General features: G+C 58.3%; 1 protein-coding gene across 1 annotated transcript; it reads left to right on the top strand.

Annotated features, from left to right (window-relative positions):
* Positions 1 to 3,784: 3,784 nt before the first annotated feature.
* Positions 3,785 to 20,470, top strand: LOC149863361 (E3 ubiquitin-protein ligase HECTD3-like). Its single transcript, XM_090048441.1, has 21 exons — positions 3,785 to 4,158; positions 4,488 to 4,648; positions 5,553 to 5,642; positions 6,221 to 6,356; positions 6,743 to 6,858; positions 7,443 to 7,556; positions 8,440 to 8,522; positions 8,683 to 8,848; positions 11,074 to 11,155; positions 11,408 to 11,590; positions 12,018 to 12,070; positions 12,580 to 12,644; positions 13,354 to 13,457; positions 13,808 to 13,927; positions 14,065 to 14,154; positions 14,545 to 14,751; positions 17,090 to 17,219; positions 18,455 to 18,529; positions 18,873 to 18,954; positions 19,104 to 19,175; positions 20,262 to 20,470. Exons 1-21 carry the CDS (start codon positions 3,838 to 3,840, stop codon positions 20,344 to 20,346), a joined length of 2,535 nt encoding a protein of 844 aa, XP_089904567.1. The 5' UTR covers positions 3,785 to 3,837; the 3' UTR covers positions 20,347 to 20,470.
* Positions 20,471 to 22,449: the final 1,979 nt, after the last annotated feature.

Genomic DNA, 22,449 nt, shown 5'->3' with positions numbered 1-22,449 from the left:
TGGTCATCTGCCCAGGGGCCGGGGGATTGGAAACTGGCTAATGTGGTCCCCATTTTCAAGAAAGGGAGGAGGGAGGACCCAGGTAACTATAGGCCCGTAAGCCTCACCTGGGTGCGCAGGAAGATCTTGGAGAGGATCGTCAAGGAGCACATCTGTGGGGGCAGCAGGGGGATCGTGTTCAGGGCCAACCAGCACGGGCTCATCAAAGGCAGGTCCTGCCTGACCAACCTGGTGGCCTTTTATGACCAGGTGACTAAATCCCTGAATGATGGTGTCACCGTGGACGTGGTCTTTCTGGACTTTAGGAAGGCCTTTAACACGGTCTCTCACCCCATCCTCATCAATAAATTAAGCGACTGTGGGTTTTTTTGGTTGCCCTTGTGTGTTGGGCCATCGTCTTGAGAACGATGGGTCTCCAGTGTGTCGAGTACAACGTGTAGCAACTCTGGGCACTCTTTCCTGGGTCATAATGGCTAATTCAGAGGCCGGCACAGAGATGTAGGGATGGGCAGGTGGGCAGTCTGCACTACGCCTCCCAGACATCCACTCTGTACAGGCAGCAAGCCTCAGGTAGGCACTGGACCCATTTTCCAGTCCACGTAGGGAAACTATGAGGTGGACATGGAGTGCTTTGTCCTGGCATCCCAGACGAGCCAGGCCGAGCTCACCGCGGGCAGACTCTTCGGGAGCACTCCCGAGGGGGTTATGAGCCCTGTGCGGACCACTTACGTCTCACGAATAACCATCTCCCTGCAGGATTCAGGCTTCCCTAAAGGGATGATTTCAGGTCCTCCTGTGTCTAAACAACAGATCAGTAAATCCAAGCTGCTCTGAGCCTGCTGAGTAGGGTGGGATATAAATCTCACAAGTGGTTAAATCGATCTCTTTTCTCTCTCCCTGGAAAACACTGTAGGCTATTAAAGGTGAAGGCAAGATTTGCTTGTTTTACCCCATTTGCAGGAAGCACAAACGCAGGAAGTAGGCAGGCAGGGCCTGGCACGCATCGTGGCACCCCGGGCCCTTTGGGGAGCTGGAGCCCAAGTGCCCCTTTCCTGGGAGCAGCTCCTGCCGACGGAGGGATGCGTGCATGGTCCTGCTGTGGGGTGCGCTTGGATCTAGGAGACCGCCCACCCTTGGGGTGCGATCTCCAAGATGAGGAGTGTCTTGGTGTAACATTCAGGCTTGCATACGCCAGGGGCTGAATTCAGCTCTGGATGCATGGCTGGACTGCAGAGCCCCCCAGGCGTGTTACCGTAGCGTGCCGGGGCAGACTGGATCCTGGCTGGGAGGGGAATGGCTGGAGCCGACTTTGCCCTTCCCGGACTATTTTGCATCGTTGCTGACACACAGAGTTGAGCGCGGGCTGCAGGGAAAGCCGGTCCCCTTGCCACCCAGGAGCTATAGAGATGGGCCGCTGCTCCGCGTGTGAAAAATCCCGCTTCCCCGGCCACGAGCTCCAGGAACAACACGCGTGAGACCTGCCCATGCTGAGGATGGATGCAGCGAGCCCCGTGGCCGGTTCCCCTGACAGCACTGGCGGTGCTAAACCTTGGACGTGGGCCGGGGTGGGGGAAGCCGGGTAAAATAAATGCTCTGCTGATTCCCCCTGGAGCCGAGCCCTTCAGCTGCTCTGCAGGCTTGGGGCCCTGTTCCCTCTCCCTTGTGCTTGGGCTTGCTTTATAAAGCCAAGCCTGTCTGCTCCCAGGGAAGAGCCCGCGGGGGGATGAAAACACTGCACATCTTTGCCCACAGGCAGACCTAGGACCTTGCGGAGGAGAGTGCCGATGGCAAGCTGCGTCACCCTGTGCAACACCGCACACTTTTCTCCAGTTAGAAATAAGCTAGAAGCATTACTAAGAGGCTAGGAGCCCAGGGCGGGATTCTTCCATTTAAGATGGAAATCAAACGTTTTTGTAGTGAGTTAAGAACAATCTGCTGTGGAACAGGAGCTTCACGACCAGGAGCAGCGAAGGGACAGCAGCATGGCAGGACCAGTGAGCTTGGTTTGTGGAACGTGGAGGTCATGAAAAAGAAGAGAGGGTCATGAACACGTGTTAATGAGCTTAAAAGGGGTCAGGGAGATGATAATGAGACTCAGACCAAGTGTCTCCCTCAGCACCCAGCTGGAAATGCAGCTGCCAGGGCCAAGCAATTGATTCAAAACTTTGGGTGGAGCAGGAAGCAAAGCAGGGCACCCCCTGGATCAGCCCCTGCCTCTGCTGCTGGATTTTCAGTATCAATTGACTGAATATCGATCCATTCATCAACCAATCAATATTAGACGGATCATAGTTTCATAGTAGTCGCTAGAGTCAGGAGGGATCTGATCAGATCATCTCGCCGGACCCCTGCCACAGGCAGGAACAAGTGCTGGGTTCACAAGACCCCAGACGGGATCATCCAACCTCCTCTTGCATTTGCCCAAGGCAGGGGTGAGGACCACTTCCCTGGGAAGCTGGTTCCAGGCTGTGGCCACCCAAACTGTACAATATTGCCTCCTGATCTCTAACCTAAACCTGTTCTCCATCAGCTTATTACCATTGCTCCTCATCACCCCCAGGCGATGCTGGGGAGAAACGGGCTCGACCCGTTTGCTGCTGATCTCCCCTGAGGAGTTTGCAGGCAGCCACCAGGTCCCCCCCAGCCTCCTCTTGCCGAGGATGAACAGGTTCGGGTCCCTCAGTCTCTCCTCGTAGGGCCTGCCCTGTTGTCCCCTGACCATGCAGGTGGGCCTCCTCTGGCCCCTCTCCATGCTGTCCACATCCCTCCTGAAGTGCGGCGCCCAGACCTGGACGCAGTCCTCCAGCTGCGGCCTGACCAGTGCCGCATAGAGGGGGAGGATCGCCTCCCTGGCCCTGCTCGAGATGCACCTCTGGATGCACGACGAGGTCTGGGTGGCCTTGCTGGCTGCGGTATGGCGTTGGCAACTCGCGTTCATCTCGGAGCAGTAATGACGCCGAGATCCCTTTCCGCCTCTGTGCTCACAAGGGGGGAGCCCCCCAGCCTGTCTGTGTGCTGTGGGTGCCTTCTCCCCAGGTGCAGCACCCTGCACGTGTCTGCGCTGAACCCATCCTATCCCCGGCTGCACACTTCTGTGGGCAGATGATGCCTTGTCCTCCCCCGCGCTTGTGACTGGGGCCCACGGTGCAGCCCCTGGCGGGCGGGGGTCAGCTCTGGCGGCTGCGCACCGCAGGAGCCCGAAGCCCCTGGGCAGGTGCCCGTCCTCTGGGCGGGTCCCGGGGGTGCAGCCCCCCAGCCTCTGCTCCACCCGAACTAAAACCACCTGCGTGGCGGGGATGTTTATTCAGATAGTGCAGAGAGAGTCAAACAACCCGAGGGCTCATTATCGTCTCTGTGGCTCCTGCTAATCTCTCCGCTCGGCGGGTGGGAAGGGCCCTCCCTCCCGCTGATGCTTCCCTGCTCGGCGGATGCGCTCTCCCGCAGCGCCGCTGCCCTCCCCGGCCCTGCAGAGCCGGTTTAGCTCCAGCCGCAAACCTGAGCTCCGCCTCCCAGAGCCGCGCGGTCACGCCTAGGCCGACTGTCGCCGTCGGTGGGTCCGCGCCGCTGCGCGGGGCAGAGGCAGCAAGCCCAACGCCGAAAGCCGCGCCGCACGGAGACCAGACCGCCTGCGCGGTGGTGGGGACAGCCCCCGCCCCGGGGAGCCGCCTGCGCAGGCGCGGTGCCTCAGCTCGGCGCGGGCGCGGACTGCTGACGAGGAAGCGGGCTCGCGGGGCGGGGCCTGCGGCGGATAGCCCGCCCTCCCCTCAGCCGCCCGCTTCCGGCCCGGCTCTGCCCGGCGGCGGCGGCGGCGGCGGCGGCGGCGGCGGCGGGAGGAGGATGCGGGCGGGCGCGGCGGAGAGCCCGCAGCAGCGGCTGGGCCGCATCCGGCTGGTGCTGGAGAGCGCGGAGTGCTGGCGGCGGGCGCGGGCGCTGCCGGCCGCGCTGTGCTACGTGCCGCGCGAGGTGCGCTACAAGCCGTGCAAGGACCCGGCCGCCGCGCCGGCGCCGCGCACGCTGCTGCCCGTGTGGGACGCGCCGCCGCCGGCCCCGGGCAAGGCGCTGGCCCGCGCCAGCCTCGAGCTCCGCAAGGGCAGCTGCCTGCGCGCCAGCGGCGACGAGTACTGCAACGGCGCGGGGCTCTGGGCCAAGCTCAGCAAGGTGCGGGGCTTCCTTCCCACAACCGCTCCGCCGGCTCTCTGGTTTTTCAGTTGTTGCCTGCCCCGTTGTTGCCCCCGCCCGTTGTGGCAGGAGAGGGGCGGGTGGGAAGGGCCCGCGGGAGCCAGACCTGCTCGCTGCGTGCGCCGGGGGCCTGAGCCTGGGAGGGGAGGAATGCCCTGGATGAGATCGGAGCTCATTTGCAGCGCTTTTTGTGCCCCTTCGCGGGGAGGGTTGCGGTAGCGAGGGGTTATAATGGGCAAAGGCAGCACCGGGCCCCTCTGTCCAGCCTGCGCCCAGGGGTTATTGCTGGGCCGCGCTTCCTTCTGCAGGAGCAGCTGGCGGCCTGCAAGGGCGGCTGCGAGCTCGAAGAAGGCTGGGTCCTGGTGCGCAAGCATGGAGAGGGCTCGGGCAGGCTCATCCTCGTGGAGGCCACGGATGAAATGGAGAGGAGGCAGCAGCTCTTTGGAGTGGATTATAATCCTGCAATGAGGTAGGGAAGCGCGAGGCTGCCCCGGCATCTCCCCGTGTCCACGTTAGCCCCGCGTAGCGTGTTGGGCCTCGGGGGCTGTGCTTGGATGGGAGCCAGCGCATAATGCCGCCCTCAGCACCCGGGTCGAGCAAGACCAGGGCTATTGGTGGTGGTGCCAGGCAGGGCCCGGAGGCTTGTGTGGGTTTTCCTTTTGCAATTTTGCATCTGGGGCCAAATCGGTTCCAAATTGTATCGCCGGAGCAGACCTCAGTGGCCGACATCTGCGTGGCGTTACCCCCAGCAAGTCTCCTCCTGCCCAGACTCTTCAGCCTGGGGCTCGGGTACCCGCACAGCCGCGGCAGCATCCCAGGTGCAAGCCCCAAGCCTGGCGGTCTTGGAGTTCGGATGCCCCCGGGCTTGCTTGCTCTGAGCTAAACGGCCAAAGGAGCAAGCTAGAGGGAGACCCTGAGCGCACCCCCCCCATCGCCATAAACTGCGTAGCCGGGATCCTGGCATTGGGAGGCATTTGCAGACTCTCCTGGGGGTGGCCTGACCACCATGCAAGGGACAGGTCTCCACCCTCAAACTCCACCAAGTCCTTCGAGGGGGAGAGGGAAGGGCTCTCCCCTGCCAGGCTTCGCTCCCAGGGTGCGCGCAGCCGATACGGGTGTCTCCCCCTGGGCCGGCCATTTCTAAAGAGCTCGCTGGGGTGCGCGCCATCTCCTGCGTTGGCTGCGGTGGGAGCCGGTGCTGCGTCAGTGCCGTGGACCGCCCTTGAGCTGAGGCTCATTCTGCCTGCCCTGTAACGAGCTGGACGAGTGCAGGGCAGCGCTGCCAAGACCCGAGTCTCGTGTCACTAGCTGTCCTGGCTGGACAATGGGAGAAGCGCGGGTCCCTGAACCCCTCCCTCGCTTGGCCGTTTCAGCTGGGAGCAAGCGGTGGACTTGACCTCTCTGCCCTTCGCAGCGAAGCCCGGACAGCTGGAGCAGGACGAGGATGCAGTGCAGAAGTTTCGGTAACAGCCAGGCCCGTCGCACGTGCTCTCTCCTGTTCCCTGGGAGCGAGTCCGGGCCTCGCCGTGGCCTCCGGAAACCTCCCGCAGGTCGGAGCAGGCTGGGGTGGGGCAGGGCAGAGTCCCGCTGGTTGAGGGCGTTTGCTCAGCACCAATGGCCTTTGCTCCCGATGTTGTCGTGTCAGCGGCGCCGGGTGATTTCTGCTGGGCACGGCTGGCTGCAGTCAGCCCGGGCCGCTCCTCACGGCATGTTTGTGAACGTGGGTGTCAGCCTGAGGGCAGCAGCCAGGACGCAGAATCTGTTGTTCTCAAGGATAGATCCTGGCTCAGCAGCCACACGGCCATTGTCGAGGCGCCGGCTCGCGTCCCAGGGCAGAGCGCTCTGAGGGGAGGTGACGCGCCCCTTGCTCAGCTGCTGCCCAAGTCACCGGGGCTCGATGTACAGCCTTGGGGACAGTGGCCATAGCCCCCCGGTTGCTGGCAGCACAAGCCATTTGCCTCCTATGAAGGGGCAGAAGTAGAGCACAACCCCCCCGCCCCCGGCAGTCGAGCTGCCCCATTAACCCCAAGTGTGCCAGCAGGTTTGTTCCCCCAACGTGGAGTTTCGAGTGCGACGAAGATCTGGTCCGCTTCATGTACGATTGCGTTGCAAAGGGGAACATGAAGCTGGGCAGGATCAGCCAGTATGTGGACAGCATTGACGTCTCCTCCTACGTGGTATGCAGTAGGGTGGGTTGTCACGTGCTGAGGAGAGGCCTGAGACCCGGGCGGTTGTGTCTCGGCAGCCGCGCTGGGGAAGGCGGACGTCGCTGTGACCAGGGGTTGCGTCTCCCTGGGGTCCGGTGGTGCTGGTCGCGCTCTGGATGCTGGCTCCAGGGAGAGCTGTCTTTCCTCCTGGACATGGAGGGGTGGCTGGGTGCTTGGCAGGGCCAGTCGTGTGGCCTGCAGGCTTTGGCCGGCGGGTGGCAAAGGCTGACGGGGCAAAGCTGGGGGACCCTGGGATGGAAGAAGAAAGTATGGGTGGACTCCGGAGATGCTTGGAGGCTGATGCAGCCCACCCTGTGCCTTCCTTCATGTTGTCTCTCTGCCTCTTCGCCCTGCAGAAGGACCATGGTGTGCCGCAGCTGACGGACAACCAGCTGTTCACCTTCTGGGAGAGCGATGGGGCCCAGGGCGAGCACTGGGTGCGGCTCACCATGAAGAAAGGCACCGTCATCAAGTGAGACCCGACGGCCCTAGCAAACTGTTTAGGAACCAGCCGATTTCCAGCGTCGGCCGGTGGCTGCCCTGGTGTTGGCTGTGCTTTGGGGGAGCGGCGTGTCTTGTTTCCTCTGACTCCAGTCTGGCAGGGGTTTCCAGTCATGGGTGCAGTCGGATAGGATTGTGGCCTCTGTCCCCCACCCTGAGACAGCCTGACCTGTCTCTGCAGCTCCCTCCCGAGGGCCTTGTCCAAACGTGTCTAAATCGCCCCTTGGGCCAGTTCTGTCCTGGTTCTCCTGCGTTTCTCCCTAAGTGAATCCATGCTCCTTCGTGCTGGAGCCTTGTCATTCCCTGCAAGCAGATGGTTTTCACCCCATTTCCCAAGCAATGAATACTCAGCACAGAGCACGTGTGCTTGGGGACCTGGTAGAGATAACGGGCATAAGATCCCAGCACTGCACTCTTGACGCCCAAAACTGGGTGCACTGGGTTCAGGTTGGGGCGCTTGGTGCACATGGGTGTGCAAAGCCAGGCTCACGGTTCAAGAGGCTCCTCCCTGAGCAAGCACTGGAGGATTTGGCTGCTTCTCGGTCTCCTCTCCAGGAAGCTTCTGATCAGGATAGATGAAAGTGATACTAGCTACAAGCCCAAGAAGATTGCAGTGTATGGCGGTGTGATGGGCAAGCTGAAGAAGTTGGCTGATCACAACATCAACGAGTGAGTAGGTTGGGGTGTTGCGGGAGGGGCCTGGGCTCTAGTGGGCTGAGATGCCACGATGGATGAAACCTCCATCCCTCTAGCCACTAACCAAACATGCCTGTCTCCCTGGGGGAGGGTGGGATGCTTTAAGCCTGGCTTCTCCGCCTCTGGTTGCACCTCTCTGTGCTAATACAGGGATGCATGGTGGTCCTGCCCACTGGCCCCAGTTGGCTTCTGTAAGAGAGGTCCCCCAGTCCCATCCCTGGACCTGTGGGTATGCTAAGACGCACCTGATGTTTCCCTCTCCTGGCTGTTAGCATGGCTGAGCTGGCGCCGGATCAATCATCCCTGGTTACCGGCGCCACACGGGGAGTCCAGAGCCGAGGGTCATCTAGACTAAGCCCCCTCCCAGATCCGGGCTTTCTGTACTCCCTTGTAGGACGAACATTGCGCAGCTGCTTGTCCTCAGCTTCTCCTGTTCCTGCGCATAGGAGGAGCACGGGAGAGCAGATTCCCTACCTTAGCTTTGAGAGCCGTTCCAATGTTTGGAAATGGCCATCACATCCCTCTCTGCCTCCACCCCCATCATACTCAAGCTTTGCTCCTATGGCTTGTCTTCAAAATGCATTAAGTCCTGATGGGCTGGACTCAGAGGACCGCAGAGTGCTTCATGCGTCCATTGCCACTGAAATCTCCGCAGGAGGCACACAGGGGTTAGGTGACTTGACTAGGGCTATCCATCAAACTGGTGGCCGAGCAGGGGGTTTGAGGCCAGGTCCTGATCCTAGCTCCTGAGTTCAAAGCACAGGGGACCACCCCTCTTTCATGTCAGTGGATGAAGAGATGTTGGCTGGAGGGTGGTGAGACTGCTCTGCAATCTCCGCCTGTGCTGTCTCTGCAGGAACCGTTACGGGGACGTGTGTGTGCTCAGGGATATGACGACTCACGAGCCTGTCATTGAGATACGAATCCTGGAGTGCGTAGGTACGGGTGTTTGTTGCAGGATCTGGCCCCCCGCTCATATGCTGCTTATAATCCCGCTCTCCTTCAAGACGTTGCAGGCCCCATCACCCCCGTGCTGTTCATAAGCCAGGGCAGCGAGCCAGCTTGAGCCCACTGTGTTGCCCTTGCTTTTTATGGGCAGATAACGGGCTCAACGTTCGCCTCTGGGGCCTCAGGGTCCAGGCCACGTGGCACTGGGATGTGAGGCTCAATGCAGACATGTTCCAGTCAGCCCACCTGGTGCGGTACCCCCGCCTGGAAGGGATGGACCCCGACCTGTTGTACCGGCGTGCCGTGCTTATTCAAAGGTAGTGTCCGGGACACCAGCCGGGCGCGCAAGGTGGGGGCTGGGGGGGGTCAGAGTCACTTCCGTGCATGGGGGAAAATGCAGCTCTGGTCCCGGGGGAGCTCACCGGCACCTGCTCAGTCCTAGCACCGCTGGTGATCCCCCAGCTCAGTGGCATGGCAGCACTTTGAGGAGGCAGCATGGGCCGGTGGGCTGGGTGCAGGGCTCACTCCCCTCTGCTTTATCTACCGGGTGGCAGCTCTTTGCTCACCTTTTGTGCTCAGGACCTCGATTCATGTCTCCTTACTGCAAAGTTGCTGGGTTTGTAAGGAGCCCCTCTGCTAGCATGAGGCTGGGATCTGTAATCAGCAGCAGTTCACAGGGGAGGATGCTCCTTTCTTCCCCCACCCCCTGCAGCACCTCAGTGTGGCATTACGGGACCCTTTCCTGCCTCTGGCAGAGGGTCTTGAGGTCCCTTCCACCCCCACTTCTCTATGAATCTTTGAGTCTGGGGCAGAGAGCACCTCCTACTAGTTCACTTCTGCAGTGCCTCAGAACTGGGGGGACCCACGACCCTGCTTTTTGCAGGACTTTACCTCCTAGCAATGCCCTGGTGCATTTGGTACCATTGAGTCCTGCATGGGAGAGAGCCCCCTCCTACATCAGCTGCACCACCGCACTGGAGTTACAGTTTAAATGAGTCTTAATGGCCCATCTCTGAGGCAGGCTTCTCCAAAGATGCCCAAGATCAGATCACTAGATCATTAGACGCAGGGGTAGCAGTGGACATCGTCTTCCTGGACTTCCGGAAGGCTTTTGACACTGTCTCTCACCCCGTTCTCATTAAGAAACTGGGGGCTGTGGTGTCGACCCCCACACAGTGAAGTGGGTCGCCAGCTGGCTGGAGGGCCGCACCCAGAGGGTGGTAGTGGATGGGTCCTTCTCAACCTGGAAGGACGTGGGCAATGGGGTCCCCCAGGGCTCGGTCCTCGGGCCCGCACTGTTCAACATCTTCATCAGCGATTTGGATAAGGGGGTAAAAAGCACCTGTGCAAATTTGCTGATGACACTAAGATGTGGGGGGACGTGGGCACATTGGAAGGATGCAACAGGCTACAATCAGACCCAGACAGGTTACAAGGGTGGGCAGGCGAGAATAGGATGGGTTTCAACACAGACAAGTGCAAGGTGATGCACCTGGGGAGGAACAACCGGCACCATACCTACAGCTTAGGGAACTCCCCTCTTGTCAGCACGGAGGCGGAAAAGGATCTGGGGGTCATCATTGACTCCAAGATGAACATGGGCCGGCAGTGTGGGGACGCGGTCAGGAAGGCCAACCGCACCTTGTCGTGCATCCACAGATGCATCTCGAGCAGGTCCAGGGAGGTGATCCTCCCCCTCTATGCGGCACTGGTCAGGCCGCAGCGGGAGTACCGCGTCCAGCTCTGGGCGCCGCACTTCAGGAGGGATGTGGACAGCATGGAGAGGGTCCAGAGGAGGCCACCCGCGTGGTCAGGGGACAACAGGGCAGGCCCTATGAGGAGAGGCTACGGGACCTGAACCTGTTCAGCCTCTACAAGAGAAGGGTGAGGGGGATCTTGTGGCCTGTTATAAACTAGTCAGGGGGATCAGCAGGCATTGGGGAAGTCACTGTTTCCCCGAGCACTGCCAGGAGTGACCAGGAATAATGGTCACAAGCTGGCAGAGGGCAGGTTTAGGTTAGCTATCAGGAGGTGCGACTTCACGGTCAGGGCGGCTAGGGTCTGGAACCAACTTCCAAGAGAAGTGGTGCTGGCTCCTACCCTGGAGGGCTTTAAGAGGAGGCTGGATGAACATCTTGCCGGGGTCGTTTGACCCCAGTACTCTTTCCTGCCATGGCAGGGGGTTGGACTAGATGATCTGCTCAGGTCCCTTCCGACCTTAGAAACTATGAAACTATAGGGCAAGTGAAGCCTGCCTTATGCATCTTTGCCATGAGATGGGTGGCAGCTGCTCCACCCTCCCTGGGGAACAGCTGCTCCTCTTGCATGTAGATCTGCTGTGGGCATGAGACATCTCCCCAGTGTAGTGCTGGCACGTTCCCGAGAGTCCTCCAGGACAGACCTTGCAGTGCTGCGGATCGTCCCCAGAAAAAGAGGGTTGTTGCAGGAGCAGAGCTGCTGCATTGCAGCCCTCTGCCACAAGTACCTAGGCAGGAGCAGCTTCTTTGCTGGGTTTTCCAAGCTGTTCCCCATCGGGTTCTAGGTTTATGAAGCTTCTGGACAGCGTCCTGCCTTACCTGTTCCCGGTGTGGGACCCCACTGTCAGCCTATTCAATGAACTCAAGGTGAGCATGCACCTGTCACGTGCAGGCGTTGTCTTGGTACGGAGGTTAGCCTGGGCTGATGCTGGAGGAGCCTCCAGCGAGCCCTTTTGGGGAAGGGGAGTGTCGGCGGGGTGACTTGGCCGCAGCGGCATTTTGCTTTGCGGCACAAAGCAGGACTGGTGCCTCGGGCGGTCTGTCACGCTGGGTGCGTAAGGCGAGGCGGTGGTGAGGGTGTCCGTCTGTCTAACCCCAGCCCTGCCTGGCCCTTCGCAGCACATCAAGCAGTTCCTACTCCTGTCCAAGTGGCGCCAGGGTCTCATCTCCCGCTGTCTGGGGGAGATGGAGACCAGAAAACCCAGTGACATGCCCGAGCTGCTCATCAACCGGCACCTGGCACTGAAGCACCGCGAGAACCCTGGCCTGGACCCCAGCGGCAGGAACGCCATATTCACTCAGGTGCCACTTCCCCGTGCCGGCTCTGCAGGTCTTGGGGACTCATCCCACTATCCACGGAGGATGGATAGGGTCTTGTGCAGGCCGGGGTGGGACTTCCAGCGGAGAGCCCGTGTCTCTGCCCTATGCACTCAGCAGTCGCCGGAGCACAGCAGCATTAGCCTCCGACGAGTGGCAGCGAGGGGCTTGCTGTCCAGCGCAAGAACTCATGCAGTTTCTTGTGTGGCATGGGCAGTCCTGGATGCTCGGGGTCTGAAGAGGGTGGGGAACACTGACCAGAGTGCAACAGGGTGGGGGGTGGGGGTGCACAGGGCAGACGTGAAGCTGGGAGAGGACGGAGTGGGCTGGGAGCACTGTCCTGCTGCCTGCGTTCGGGCCCGCAGGAGGTCCGTGGCCATGTCTGAGTCCTGTGCTTCTCTGCTCGTTCCAGGTGTACAAGGGCCTCGAATCTTTCGCCAAGGAGCATAAGCCACTGGATTACAGGTACAGGCCATCGGTGGTACAGTGCTGGGCTCTGCCTTGGCTCAGCCCCTGGGCGCTGGACGTGGGGGTTCGGTGCAGGGGCCCAAGGAGAGGGGAGGTGAGTGAGTGAGGAGGCAGATCTGGGCTCCATTCCTGGCGGGGGGCTGAGATTGCCACTGTCTGCACTTCCTAATATCCAACCTCAACTTCCCATGCTGCAGTGTGAGCCCATTGCTCCTTCTATCTTCTGCCCCCACTGAGACCAGTCCAGCCCCAGCCTCTTTGCAGCCCCCCTGCAGGGAGCTGAAGGCTGCTCTCAACCCCCTTGCCCATAGTCTTCTCTTTTCCAGGCTGAATCAGCCCAATTCTTTCAGCCTTTCCACACCAGTCCTGTCCCCCAGCCCCCAACCATTTTCACTGCCCTCAACTGGACTCTCTCCAGTGTGTCCACATCCTTTCTGTGTTGGGGGACCCACAACGTCCCTGATTGCCCATGAGACAGGCTCAGGCTGCCCCTGGTTTCCCTGCAGGTGGCCATCGTCCTACAACCAGTGGTGGCAATGCAAGTTTGTTGACGAGGGCATCTGCGACTGTGGTACGAGATCCCCCTGCCCCTTCCAGGACCCCATGCTTCCCTCCCTGCGGTGGCTCCTCCACGGTCTGGTGCTGCTGCCCTGTCTGCAGGCACCTCGGCGGGCAGGGTCTGCATAGAGCAAGAGTGCATTTAACTTCTGCCCCGCTCATTAGCCCTCCGCAGTCCCTGGTGCCCGCGTGGTCTGGCTGTTGCACAGATCTGTGCTTCCTGTGCTGCCTTTCAGACAGGGCAGGGCTGGGGTCCTGCTTTGCAGAGCAGCTGCATCCTAGTCACGGGGTCACGGCCCAGGACTGTTGGATCTGGCCCCAGCTCTATTGCTGTGCCATAGCTCCTCTCCATGCCTCCCTTATCCCATCCCCACCCTGCCACGGGTCAGGAGTCTGCTTGCTGCGATCAGAGTCTCCCCCCAGGATGTTGTCACCAGCCTCGCTGGCCATGAGAGCAGGGCACCAGGACTCTCAGTGGGGATGGAGAAGGGCCAGGGATTTGGGGTACAACTTTCCCCAAGGGTGTTTCCTGCAGGTCCCATTAGGCAGTGGGGTGTGGGGGCAAGGAGGGGTGGTGCAGGACCTCCCTGTACTACTCACCAAGAGGCCCCCGGAGAAGATCAGGCTGGGTTTGACCTGCATCAGAGCTGCCCCAGGGTCCTGTGTCTGGCCAGGCACCCGGGGAGCGGGTGGCGTTGATGCGGGGTCTGTCTGGGTTGCAGGCGGCGGGTTTCGGGACAGCCTGGTAGACATGTCGGAGGAGCTGTGCCCCAGCTCGGCAGACAGCCCTGTGCCGCTGCCCTTCTTCGTCCGCACGTCCAACCAGGTGCCGTGGTGCGCGTCTCTCGGGGCAGCCTGTTCTGCGGGTAGTCGAGGCTGTGGACCCACAACACTGCTGGGATGGGGCATCCCAAGACCTTTCAGCGGGGCTGGGGGAGCCTGGCTGAGCAAAGACCACTTCAGCAGGCTCTTGTGGTGGAAGCCACGATAGAAAGCAGGACATTACGGCCTGGAGAGGAGCACGGGAAGCTGGGCTCAGCTGTGCCCTCCAGGTCTCTCTAGTCCGTGGGGTGTTGGATGGGAAGGGGGAGGTCATGGGCATGGCCCTACCGCCCCTGGGCTTTTCACAGCAGGTTTGGTGGGGAGCTGAGCTCTGACCAGGTCTCTGCGTTGCAGGGTAGCAGCACCAGGGAAGCCAGGGACCTGTATGTCCCAAACCCCTCCTGCAAGGACTTTGCCAAGTACGAGTGGATTGGCCAGATCGTGGGGGCCGCTCTGCGGGGCAAGGAGTTCTTGGTGAGATGCTGCCCTTTTCCAGCCTTGCTGGCTGGGCGTCTTGTCCAGTAGTCCTTAAAGGGTGTCATTTTGCATGACTGATTGACCAGTCTTAGTGATGTCTCCCCCCTCCCCCCCATCACTCCCGCCCTTCACAGGTCCTGGCTCTGCCGGGCTTCGTGTGGAAGCAGCTGATAGGGGAGGAGGTCTGCTGGGCCAAGGACTTCGTGGCCGTGGACGCCATGCTGGTGAGTGGGTGGTTCAAATGAGCATGGGGAGTTGTCTGGGAAGTTTCTTTTTGTCAGCAGTGTTGGGCACAGGACACAGTGGGGCTGGGTGGGGGTAGGGGCTTGGCCTGTGTGTGTGGATGCTAAAGGCGCATGGTTCTTGACACGGCTGGGTTTGCAGTTGAACCCATAGCCAATGCAGAATTGCTGGCTTTCACGGCTACAGGTTGCAGCCCGCCGTGCTCATCTGGGTTCAGGCAGCCCTGGACACCCCGTGCCCCAGCAGGGGAAGCCCTGTTCTGGGCAAAGGGTCATGCATTGCCATGCCTGGCCGAGCCCTGATCCTCTCTCAGGGCCAGGGCACATGTGTTGCAGCGCTGACTAGCAAGGGCTCTCATCCTGGTGCATCAGGTGAAGTTCCTGGAAGCGGTGGAAGGGATGGACAGAGAGACCTTTGAGTCAGAGTTTGGGGACGAGCTGACCTACACCACGGTGCTCAGCGACCAGCGCACCGTGGAGCTCATCCCCAATGGCAGCCAGATTGCAGTCCGCTACGAGGACCGCCAGGAATTCGTCCGCCTGGTGCGAACGGCTCGGCTGGAGGAAAGCACAGAGCAGGTAATTGCACCATAACGAGCCACCATCGGGGACCCCAGGGCCTCGAGCCTCTCCCCACTATGCTGCTGCATCTCTGCAGAGACCCCCAAATTCACCATCCGGCATCAGGTGGGTAAGATAGCTAGTAGGGTGGAAGTGCTGGACTTTAGGAAGGCTAACTTCAGTGTGCTCAGGAGTCTAGTCAAACATGCACTGCAGGATAGGAGTACTGGGAAGAGGAGAGTCCCTGCAGGGCTGTCGTTCCTAAAGGAAGTAATCCTTCGGGCACGGAGGTAGACTATCCCAGTATGAGGGAAAGTGGGGAAGAGGGCCAAAAAACTTCCATGGCTAAACTGAGAAATCCAGGGGAGCCTAAGGGCAAAAAAAGAGGCATATAGGTGGTGGAAGCAGGGGGAAGCTACCAAGGAGGAGTATACCTACTTGGCCCGCACTTGCAGGGAGGCAGTTAAAAAGGCCAAAGCAGCTGTGGAGCTGAGGCTGGCAACACATATTAAAGACAACAAAAAGTCTTTTTTTTTAGGTAGGTAGGGAGTAAAAAGAAGGCGCAGGGCAGCATAGGACCTCTGCTGAATAAGCAGGAGCAATTAGTGACAGGCGGGGGGGGGGGGACAAGGCTGAACTATTCGATGAGTTTTTTGGCTCAGCATTCCTGAACAGGGCTCAAGGTAAGTCTCCTATGGATTATGAGATGGGTATCAAAGGGACACCAGCCGTCGACGCTGACTTGGTGCAGCATCACTTAGATGGACTGGACGTGATAGGGTCAGCAGGCCCAGACGAGCTGCATCCAAGAGTACTGAAGGAATTGGCCCATGTCACAGCAGAACTGCTGGCACGGCTGTTTGAGCGCTCGTAGTGCTCGGAGCAGGTCCCGGAGGACTGGAAAAGGGCCAGTGTGGTCCCTATTTTCAAGAAGGGGAGGATCCGAGTAATTATAGGCCAGTCGGTCTCACCTCCATCCTTGGAAAGGTCTTTGAAAAGATTATGATGGATCATATTTGTGGGAGCCCAGTGGGAAAAATAATGCAGCAGGGCAACCAGCCTGGACTGGTAGCAGGTGGATCATGCCTGTCCAATCTGGTTTCCTTTTATGACCGTGTCACGCAATGCTTAGACGCAGGAGTGGAGGTAGATGTCATTTTCTTGGATTTTAGCAAGGTCTTCGATATGGTGTCTCATCCTATTCTCATCAATAAATTAAGAGGCTGTGACATAGATATTTACATGGTCCAGTGGATGGCAAATTGGCTTGGGGGTCGCCCCCAGAGAGTGGTAGTAGATGGGTCGGTATCGACTCGGAGGGATGTGGGTAGTGGGGTCCTGCAGGGCTCAGTCCTTGGACCTGTACCCTCCAATGTCTTCATCAGTGACTTGGATGTGGGTGTGAAGTGTACTGCATCCAAGTTTGCAGACGATACTAAACTGTGGGGTGAAGTGCACACTCCAGGGGGTGGAGAACGACTGCAGGCAGACCTGGACAGGTTGGAAAAGTGGGCAGTATGCAATAGGATGCAGCACAACACGGACAAGTGCAGAGTGCTGCACCTAGGGTGCAAAAATACCCAGCACATCTACTGGGTGGAAAGTGACCCTCTCATATGCACAGCAGTGGAAAGGGATCTTGGAGTCACAGTGGACTCCAAGATGAACGGGAGTTGTCAGTGTGACGAAAGTCATCAGCAAAGCTAACCACACTTTGTCATGCGTTAGCAGATGCATGACAAAGTGCGGTTAGCTTTGCTGATGACTTCTGCAGATGCATGACAAATAGATCCAAGGAGGTGATGCTTCCCCTCTGTGAGGCGTTGGTCAGACTGTAGTTGGAGTACTGTGTCCAGTTTTGGGTGCCGCACTTCAAGAGGGATGTTGATGGACTCGAGAGGGTCCAAAGGAGGCTGCTTGTATGGTCAGGGGCTTACAGGCCAAGCCATACAAGGAGAGGCTGAGGGACCTGGACCTCTTCAGCCTCTGCAAGAAAAGGCTGAGAGGTGATCTTGTGGCCATGTACGAATTTATTAGGGGGACGCAGTAGAGTATTTGTGGCAGAAGTGTATGCCCCAGGCAAGCTGAATCACATAAGAAAATGTAACCGTTGACTTTGAAAATGGAAATTATGCAAAAGAAGTAAAAAAAAAGAAAACATTCTCACCCTACTTCTCCAACCTAGACTTGAGCCTCAGAGATTTCTTCCTCTGGTTTCCCCAGCCAGCAGCTCTCCCAGCTTGCTGCCACATTGTACCAGGGCTGAGCTGCTGCCTTGGGTTCGAGCCCAATCTGGGGGTGTGCTTGGGGTGTCCCTCCCCTCCTTTTGACCACACCGGCTTCGTCCCCCCTCCAGATCGCAGCCATGCAGGCGGGGTTGCTCAGGGTGGTGCCACAGTCTGTTCTCGACTTCCTCACGTGGCAGCAGCTGGAGAAGAAAGTCTGTGGGGACCCTGAGGTCACCGTGGAGGCCCTGAAGAATTTTGGTAAGTGCAGGGCTAGTGCAACATCGTCTTCTTGAGCTGTTGTCCATGTCACCTGCCACTGTGTGTTCCCTACGTGCCTTGTATGCATAAATCTGGAGACTTTTCACCTTAAAAGTATAGTTCCAGTGTGTGCTGCCCCTCTTTGCGTTCACACGGATTCATAAAATCATTGACAACTTGGGCTGGCAGGGACCTGCTGAGATTGCATCTAATCCAGCCCCCCTGCCTAGCCCTGTCCAAACCATCCCAGACAAACCCATTGTCCAACCTATTAGCCAAAACTGTGCAGCCAACCCTGACACAGCACCAGCATCACGCCCAAACCTGCCATGGGTAAAGCAGGGGGACCGTGGTGGCCTATGTCCTGCTGCTGCAAAGGTTGCTAATATATGCTTGGGAGATCCCAGGAAAAGGGCCACTCTACCCACTATGGAGGAAGGCAAAAAATCCCCATAGTCCGTACCGATTTGACCAGGGGGTAAAATTCCTTTCTGATCCCAAATATGGCGATTGGGCTGACCCTGAGTGGAGAGGCAAGACCTTCTAGCTAGGATTCTCCAGGAGCATTAGCACAGCCCTGCCACAATCCCCAGCTTTGGGTACAGCCAACACCCAGTATCTCTGGGAAAGGCTTAGAAAGAAGAAACCCTGATGCATGTAGCAACAAGGGGAGGGGGTAGAAATCCTTCCCAGCCCCCTGCAGCAACCAGCAAAGCCCAGAAACACAGGAAATCCCCCTAGCAAAGTACAATTTAGCTTAAAAAAAAAAAAAAAAAAAAGACTCCAAGCTTGAGGGCCAAAGATGTGCAGTGTGATGTGTGCATGGATAGCACACCTGAATGCCTCTAGTTACTGACCTGGGAGTACCTGGCAGCTGTTGACCCCCTATATTGTCAGAGGTGGGGACCCTCCTGCCACCTACCCTCAGCTCGACACGGGGGATCAGCGTCTATCCCTAGCATCCGTGCCGTGGATCAGGCGAGGAGTGCATGCTCTGCAGGGCTTCTTTGTGCATTTGGGCTGGGAGCAGGAGGGCCCCACGGCTCAGCTCGTGCAGCTTAAGATGCTAGGGGCGTAGGACCCCGTGCCACAGGTCTGCATGGAATCGGGGGCCTCTTCTCCCCCACCCAGTCGAGATGCCCCAGAGGGCTCAGGCAATGCCCTGCTCCAGTGTACCCCGTGGGAATGGGGATCTATGTTTCTAATGAGCCTTTTCTCTGCCTTCTCCATCCCAGCTCAGTTTGAAGGTATGGAGCCATCAGATACCAGGGTCCAGTACTTCTGGGAAGCGCTTACCAACTTCACCAATGGTAAGTCACCCATGAGGCTCCTGCCTTGCTCAGACCACCCTGGAGAGCTAGTTGCAGCTGCACCAGAAGTTATTGGGTCTCTGAAGGCCAAGAGGTATATGTGGTGGGTATGAGCAGAATTGGACCAGTCACCTGGAGAATTCCCCTGGGGGCCTGAGCATCCTTAGCCTGCAAGATCCTTCCCTCAGCTACGGGTACCTTTTGTGTGGGGGGAGATGCCCAGCTCTTCAGCTGGCTAAGCCCAGGGAACATGAAGAGCTCCATGCAGCTGAGCTCTGGGTTCCCCCAGGACTGGATTTGGATTTTGTCCCCATCGCCCAGCACCCCTGTTCTCTCCCCACAGAGGATCGCAGCCGCTTCCTCAGGTTCGTGACTGGCAGGAGTCGCCTTCCCATAAGGATCTGCATCTGCCCACATGAGCCAATGTGAGTCGGTCTTCCTGTGTGACCAGCAGAGTGATTGTCCTGCCCCCTCCTCGGTGTGGGGTTGGACTGTGCCCTGATGTCTAAGCCTTTAGCTTACCCTGTGCAAGCAGCCTGTTGGATCTAACTAGTTTCACATCTCTTCCCCCAAGGTCTGATGTTGTGGATGTGCTGCCTGAAGTCTCCACCTGCTCCAGCGCTCTCTTCCTACCGCAGTACACCTCGTAAGCTGTGCTTCTTCTCGACCCCCTCTCCCTGGCAGTTGTGATCCTGAGGGACGTGGTGCCTTTCATTCAGGGTGAAAGATAAATTCACACTTGCACTCAGGCCAACCTAAGACTTTTTTTTTTTTTTTTTTTTTTTTTTTTTTTTTTAACTGATAATCTATAAACTTTGATAATCTACAAACTTTTTACCAATAGCCAGTCTTTTTTACATCATATATACTTCTACTGACATGTTTTACAGGCAAGAGCCTGGTTCAGGATTTAGAGTTAACACCAGCCATAGTGAAATAGTTTGGGCGTCAGTAAAATGTTTTGCAGATTATCAGTTTAAAAAAAGAAAAAAAAAAAAAAGTAAAAAATAATCTTGTGTTGGCAGCCCTGTTTGACTGCAGCAATAGCTTTGCATTGTTTGTGCTGACCCACCCCCGGGATCCTCTACTTATCCCCACCCCCTGTCCATTCCTGGACTCCAAATAGACTATTGTCTGCCTGCCTGTGAGACCAGTGTTACAGGGAGTGATGGGATCCTGTAGCAGCAGCAGCACATGGCTGGGGTGGGAAAGGGGCTCCCACGTGCACATCAGGCTACAATGGCCTGAGCAAATACTTCCTGCAGGGAGCTGGTGTCCCACTGGTGTTGGACCCCACTGGACTGTCTCACACCAGTTAGCATTGCTCTGCTCTGTGTGGTCTTCAGCATGCAGCGTGGTTAAGAGACAGAGTTTCCATCAAGCTCTGGTTGCTTGGTATCTTTTACAGATGGTTCAATTTTTTTATAGACTTCATGAACAGATGGTTTTTAGGCTCTCTTTTTTTTATGGTTTGTCTGTAAATTTACATACAGTTGGCAACTCTGCTTTCACCTGTTAAATCCAGGGCTCACATCCAGACCTGCGTGTTGGGATGTCTGGATTCTGTATCCAGATCTTCCCAGGGCTCATGGGGTTGCTTCTCTGAGCCATACTTCCCTAGTCTGTGCCACAAAGTGCTTTCTGCCATAATCCCTGGTGTGTGAAACATTTGGCTTCCCTCGGCTGGTGGACTTGCAGCAGTACCTTGACTGCATCTTTTCTTCCTTTTCAGGGCCAAGGTCTGTGAGGAGAAGCTGCGATACGCAGCCTATAACTGCGTGTCCATCGACCGGGACGAGGACGTGTGGGTAGTGTGATGTCATGGGCATTGCACCTAGCACCTGCCCTCTGCTAACTGTTTAGTGGGAAGAGCTCCCCATCCTTGAAGGAAATTGTGTATAAAATAATAAACACGATGTGCGACGGCCTTGCTCCTCTGGATGCCCCCAGAACCGGCCTGAGTATCTGCGTCTGGGTCCGTGGCAGGTTGAAGTGTAACCGACTACTGGACCAACACCTTGTCCCCTCTCAAATCACCTGACCGGCCCTTGGAGAGCTCCTGAGGTGTTGGTAGTTTAGACTCCCAGGCTGCTTGTCAGCCTCATGCACGCCATCACCTGCTGCAGCCATCTCTGGGGTGGAGCATGGCAGCTGTATAGCAGCCTGCTCCAGGGCCACACAGCAGCTTAGGACAGGAGTTTTGGGAGTAATGGAAGCTGCCAGGGCCTCTGGGAGGCTCAGTGTCACTGCCTTGAGTTCCCAGTTAGATCCCTGCCCCCGCGCCGCTGAATCTGGCATCGTCATAAAGAGCTGCTGCTGCTGCTGCTTCATCGCAATCTCGACCAGCCGGAGTCAGCCCTGCCTGCTCACTGCTGAGGCCCCAGCTCAGCACAGCTCATCCTGGGGCAGGATTGCACCTCCTCCGCTCACGCAGGCGAGCGTGCTGCTTCCTTGACGTGCGTTGTTCTTGCCAGGCATTATCACGCCGAGTCGGGGACCATATTCCTCCTCCCTCCATCCATGCGCTGAAGATTTTATTGCAGTTCAGCTCAGGGATCGACCTCCGAATGGCGCTGGCCGCTAGATGTCTCCTTGGGCCCACGTTGCACCATGAAGCTGCCACATGGCCACAGCACCGTTGAAGAAGACTGGCTTGCAAGCAGAGGGGATCTGGAAATACGCTGTGGCTCTGCTACCCCTTAAGGCAGGGATGTCAAATCTGTCCACTCCTTTCTGCACTGGATCTGGCCCACAGGGCTCCTGGGATGGATCCAGGTGGCTGGGCGAGCAGCAGAGATGTTAACCACCGTGGGGGCCCTAGCTGCTGTCGGCTCAGGGCTAATGCAGCCCCCCCATTGCTGCCAGAACGAGGTCCGCTGGGGTCTGGACCTGGAATTTGGTGGTGGGGCATGTAGCAGCAGCGTTAACCACCGCAGCGCCCTGAGTCGCTGGATCATCTTGGGGAGCTGCCAGGATTAACACTGCAGTGCTCACCCCACCCCCCAATTCCTGGCTGGATGATGCGGTTCTGTGGGTCGCAGCTGGGCCACGTGCTCGGCACCCCTGAGTGAACCGGCACGGCTCTCTCCATCCTTGGAGGTGAGCAGGCTTGACGTGGCTTTGGCTCTGCCGTTGCCTGGGGGTGATGGGCTGACGCTGAACCGCAGGCTGGAGACCCTGGTACTCGGGGCTTGTTAAGGGGCTTGGGAAAGGACCTAGATCAGGGGACTTGGTCTCAGGGAGGGCAGAAGCCCTCGTTGGCAGCTGGTGGGGACCCAGACTTGTGGGCAGGGGCTGATCTCTCCCACCTCCGCGTGGCACCATGTTTCTACATCTGCACCCAGCCCCACTGGCTATTGCGTCCTCAGCACTGCTCAGTCTCGGGGCGGCAGTGGCAAGGAAGGCAGGCCCGGCTCCTTTCTGGCAGCAGTCTTGAAGGGGTTAAAAAGTCCTTCTGAGCAGCAGGCATCATTTGGGGTCTCATATGGGGTGGGAGAGCTGCTTCAACAGAGAAGTGCTAGGCATCAGAGTGAATGGCAGGGTCACGGTGACTGTGGACAGCCGCTCATAGCCTGCCAGGGAGCTGGGGCCTGACCTTGACACTGTCCAGACCCCAGGGTTGGCCAGCCTGTGGTATGAGCCCCACAAGTGGCACAGGCCACGTCTGCACGTGGCGCACGGCAGGTCAGGGAGGGGACGGGCAGCATGGCAGGAGATCTGGCAGGGAGCAGAAAGTGGAGCAGGAGCTGGGGCAGAGGCAGGGGGTGCAAGTGGCACATGGCGAGGGGGGTGTGGGGCTCATCTGTCAACAAGATTGGCTCCTCACGGGTCCAAAGCACCAGTGTCCAGAGCCAAGACCCACTCTGCTCCCACGCCCAGCACCTGCCCTTGGCCCCCGGCTGCCTCCCCTCATCTGCTGC

Source organism: Crocodylus siamensis, chromosome 5 (genome assembly GCF_052110815.1).
Source record: "Crocodylus siamensis isolate JL-2025a chromosome 5, ASM5211081v1, whole genome shotgun sequence".
NCBI lineage: Eukaryota > Metazoa > Chordata > Crocodylia > Crocodylidae > Crocodylus > Crocodylus siamensis.
Note: the sequence above shows the minus strand (reverse complement) of the source record. Positions and strands in the feature narration are given on the sequence as shown.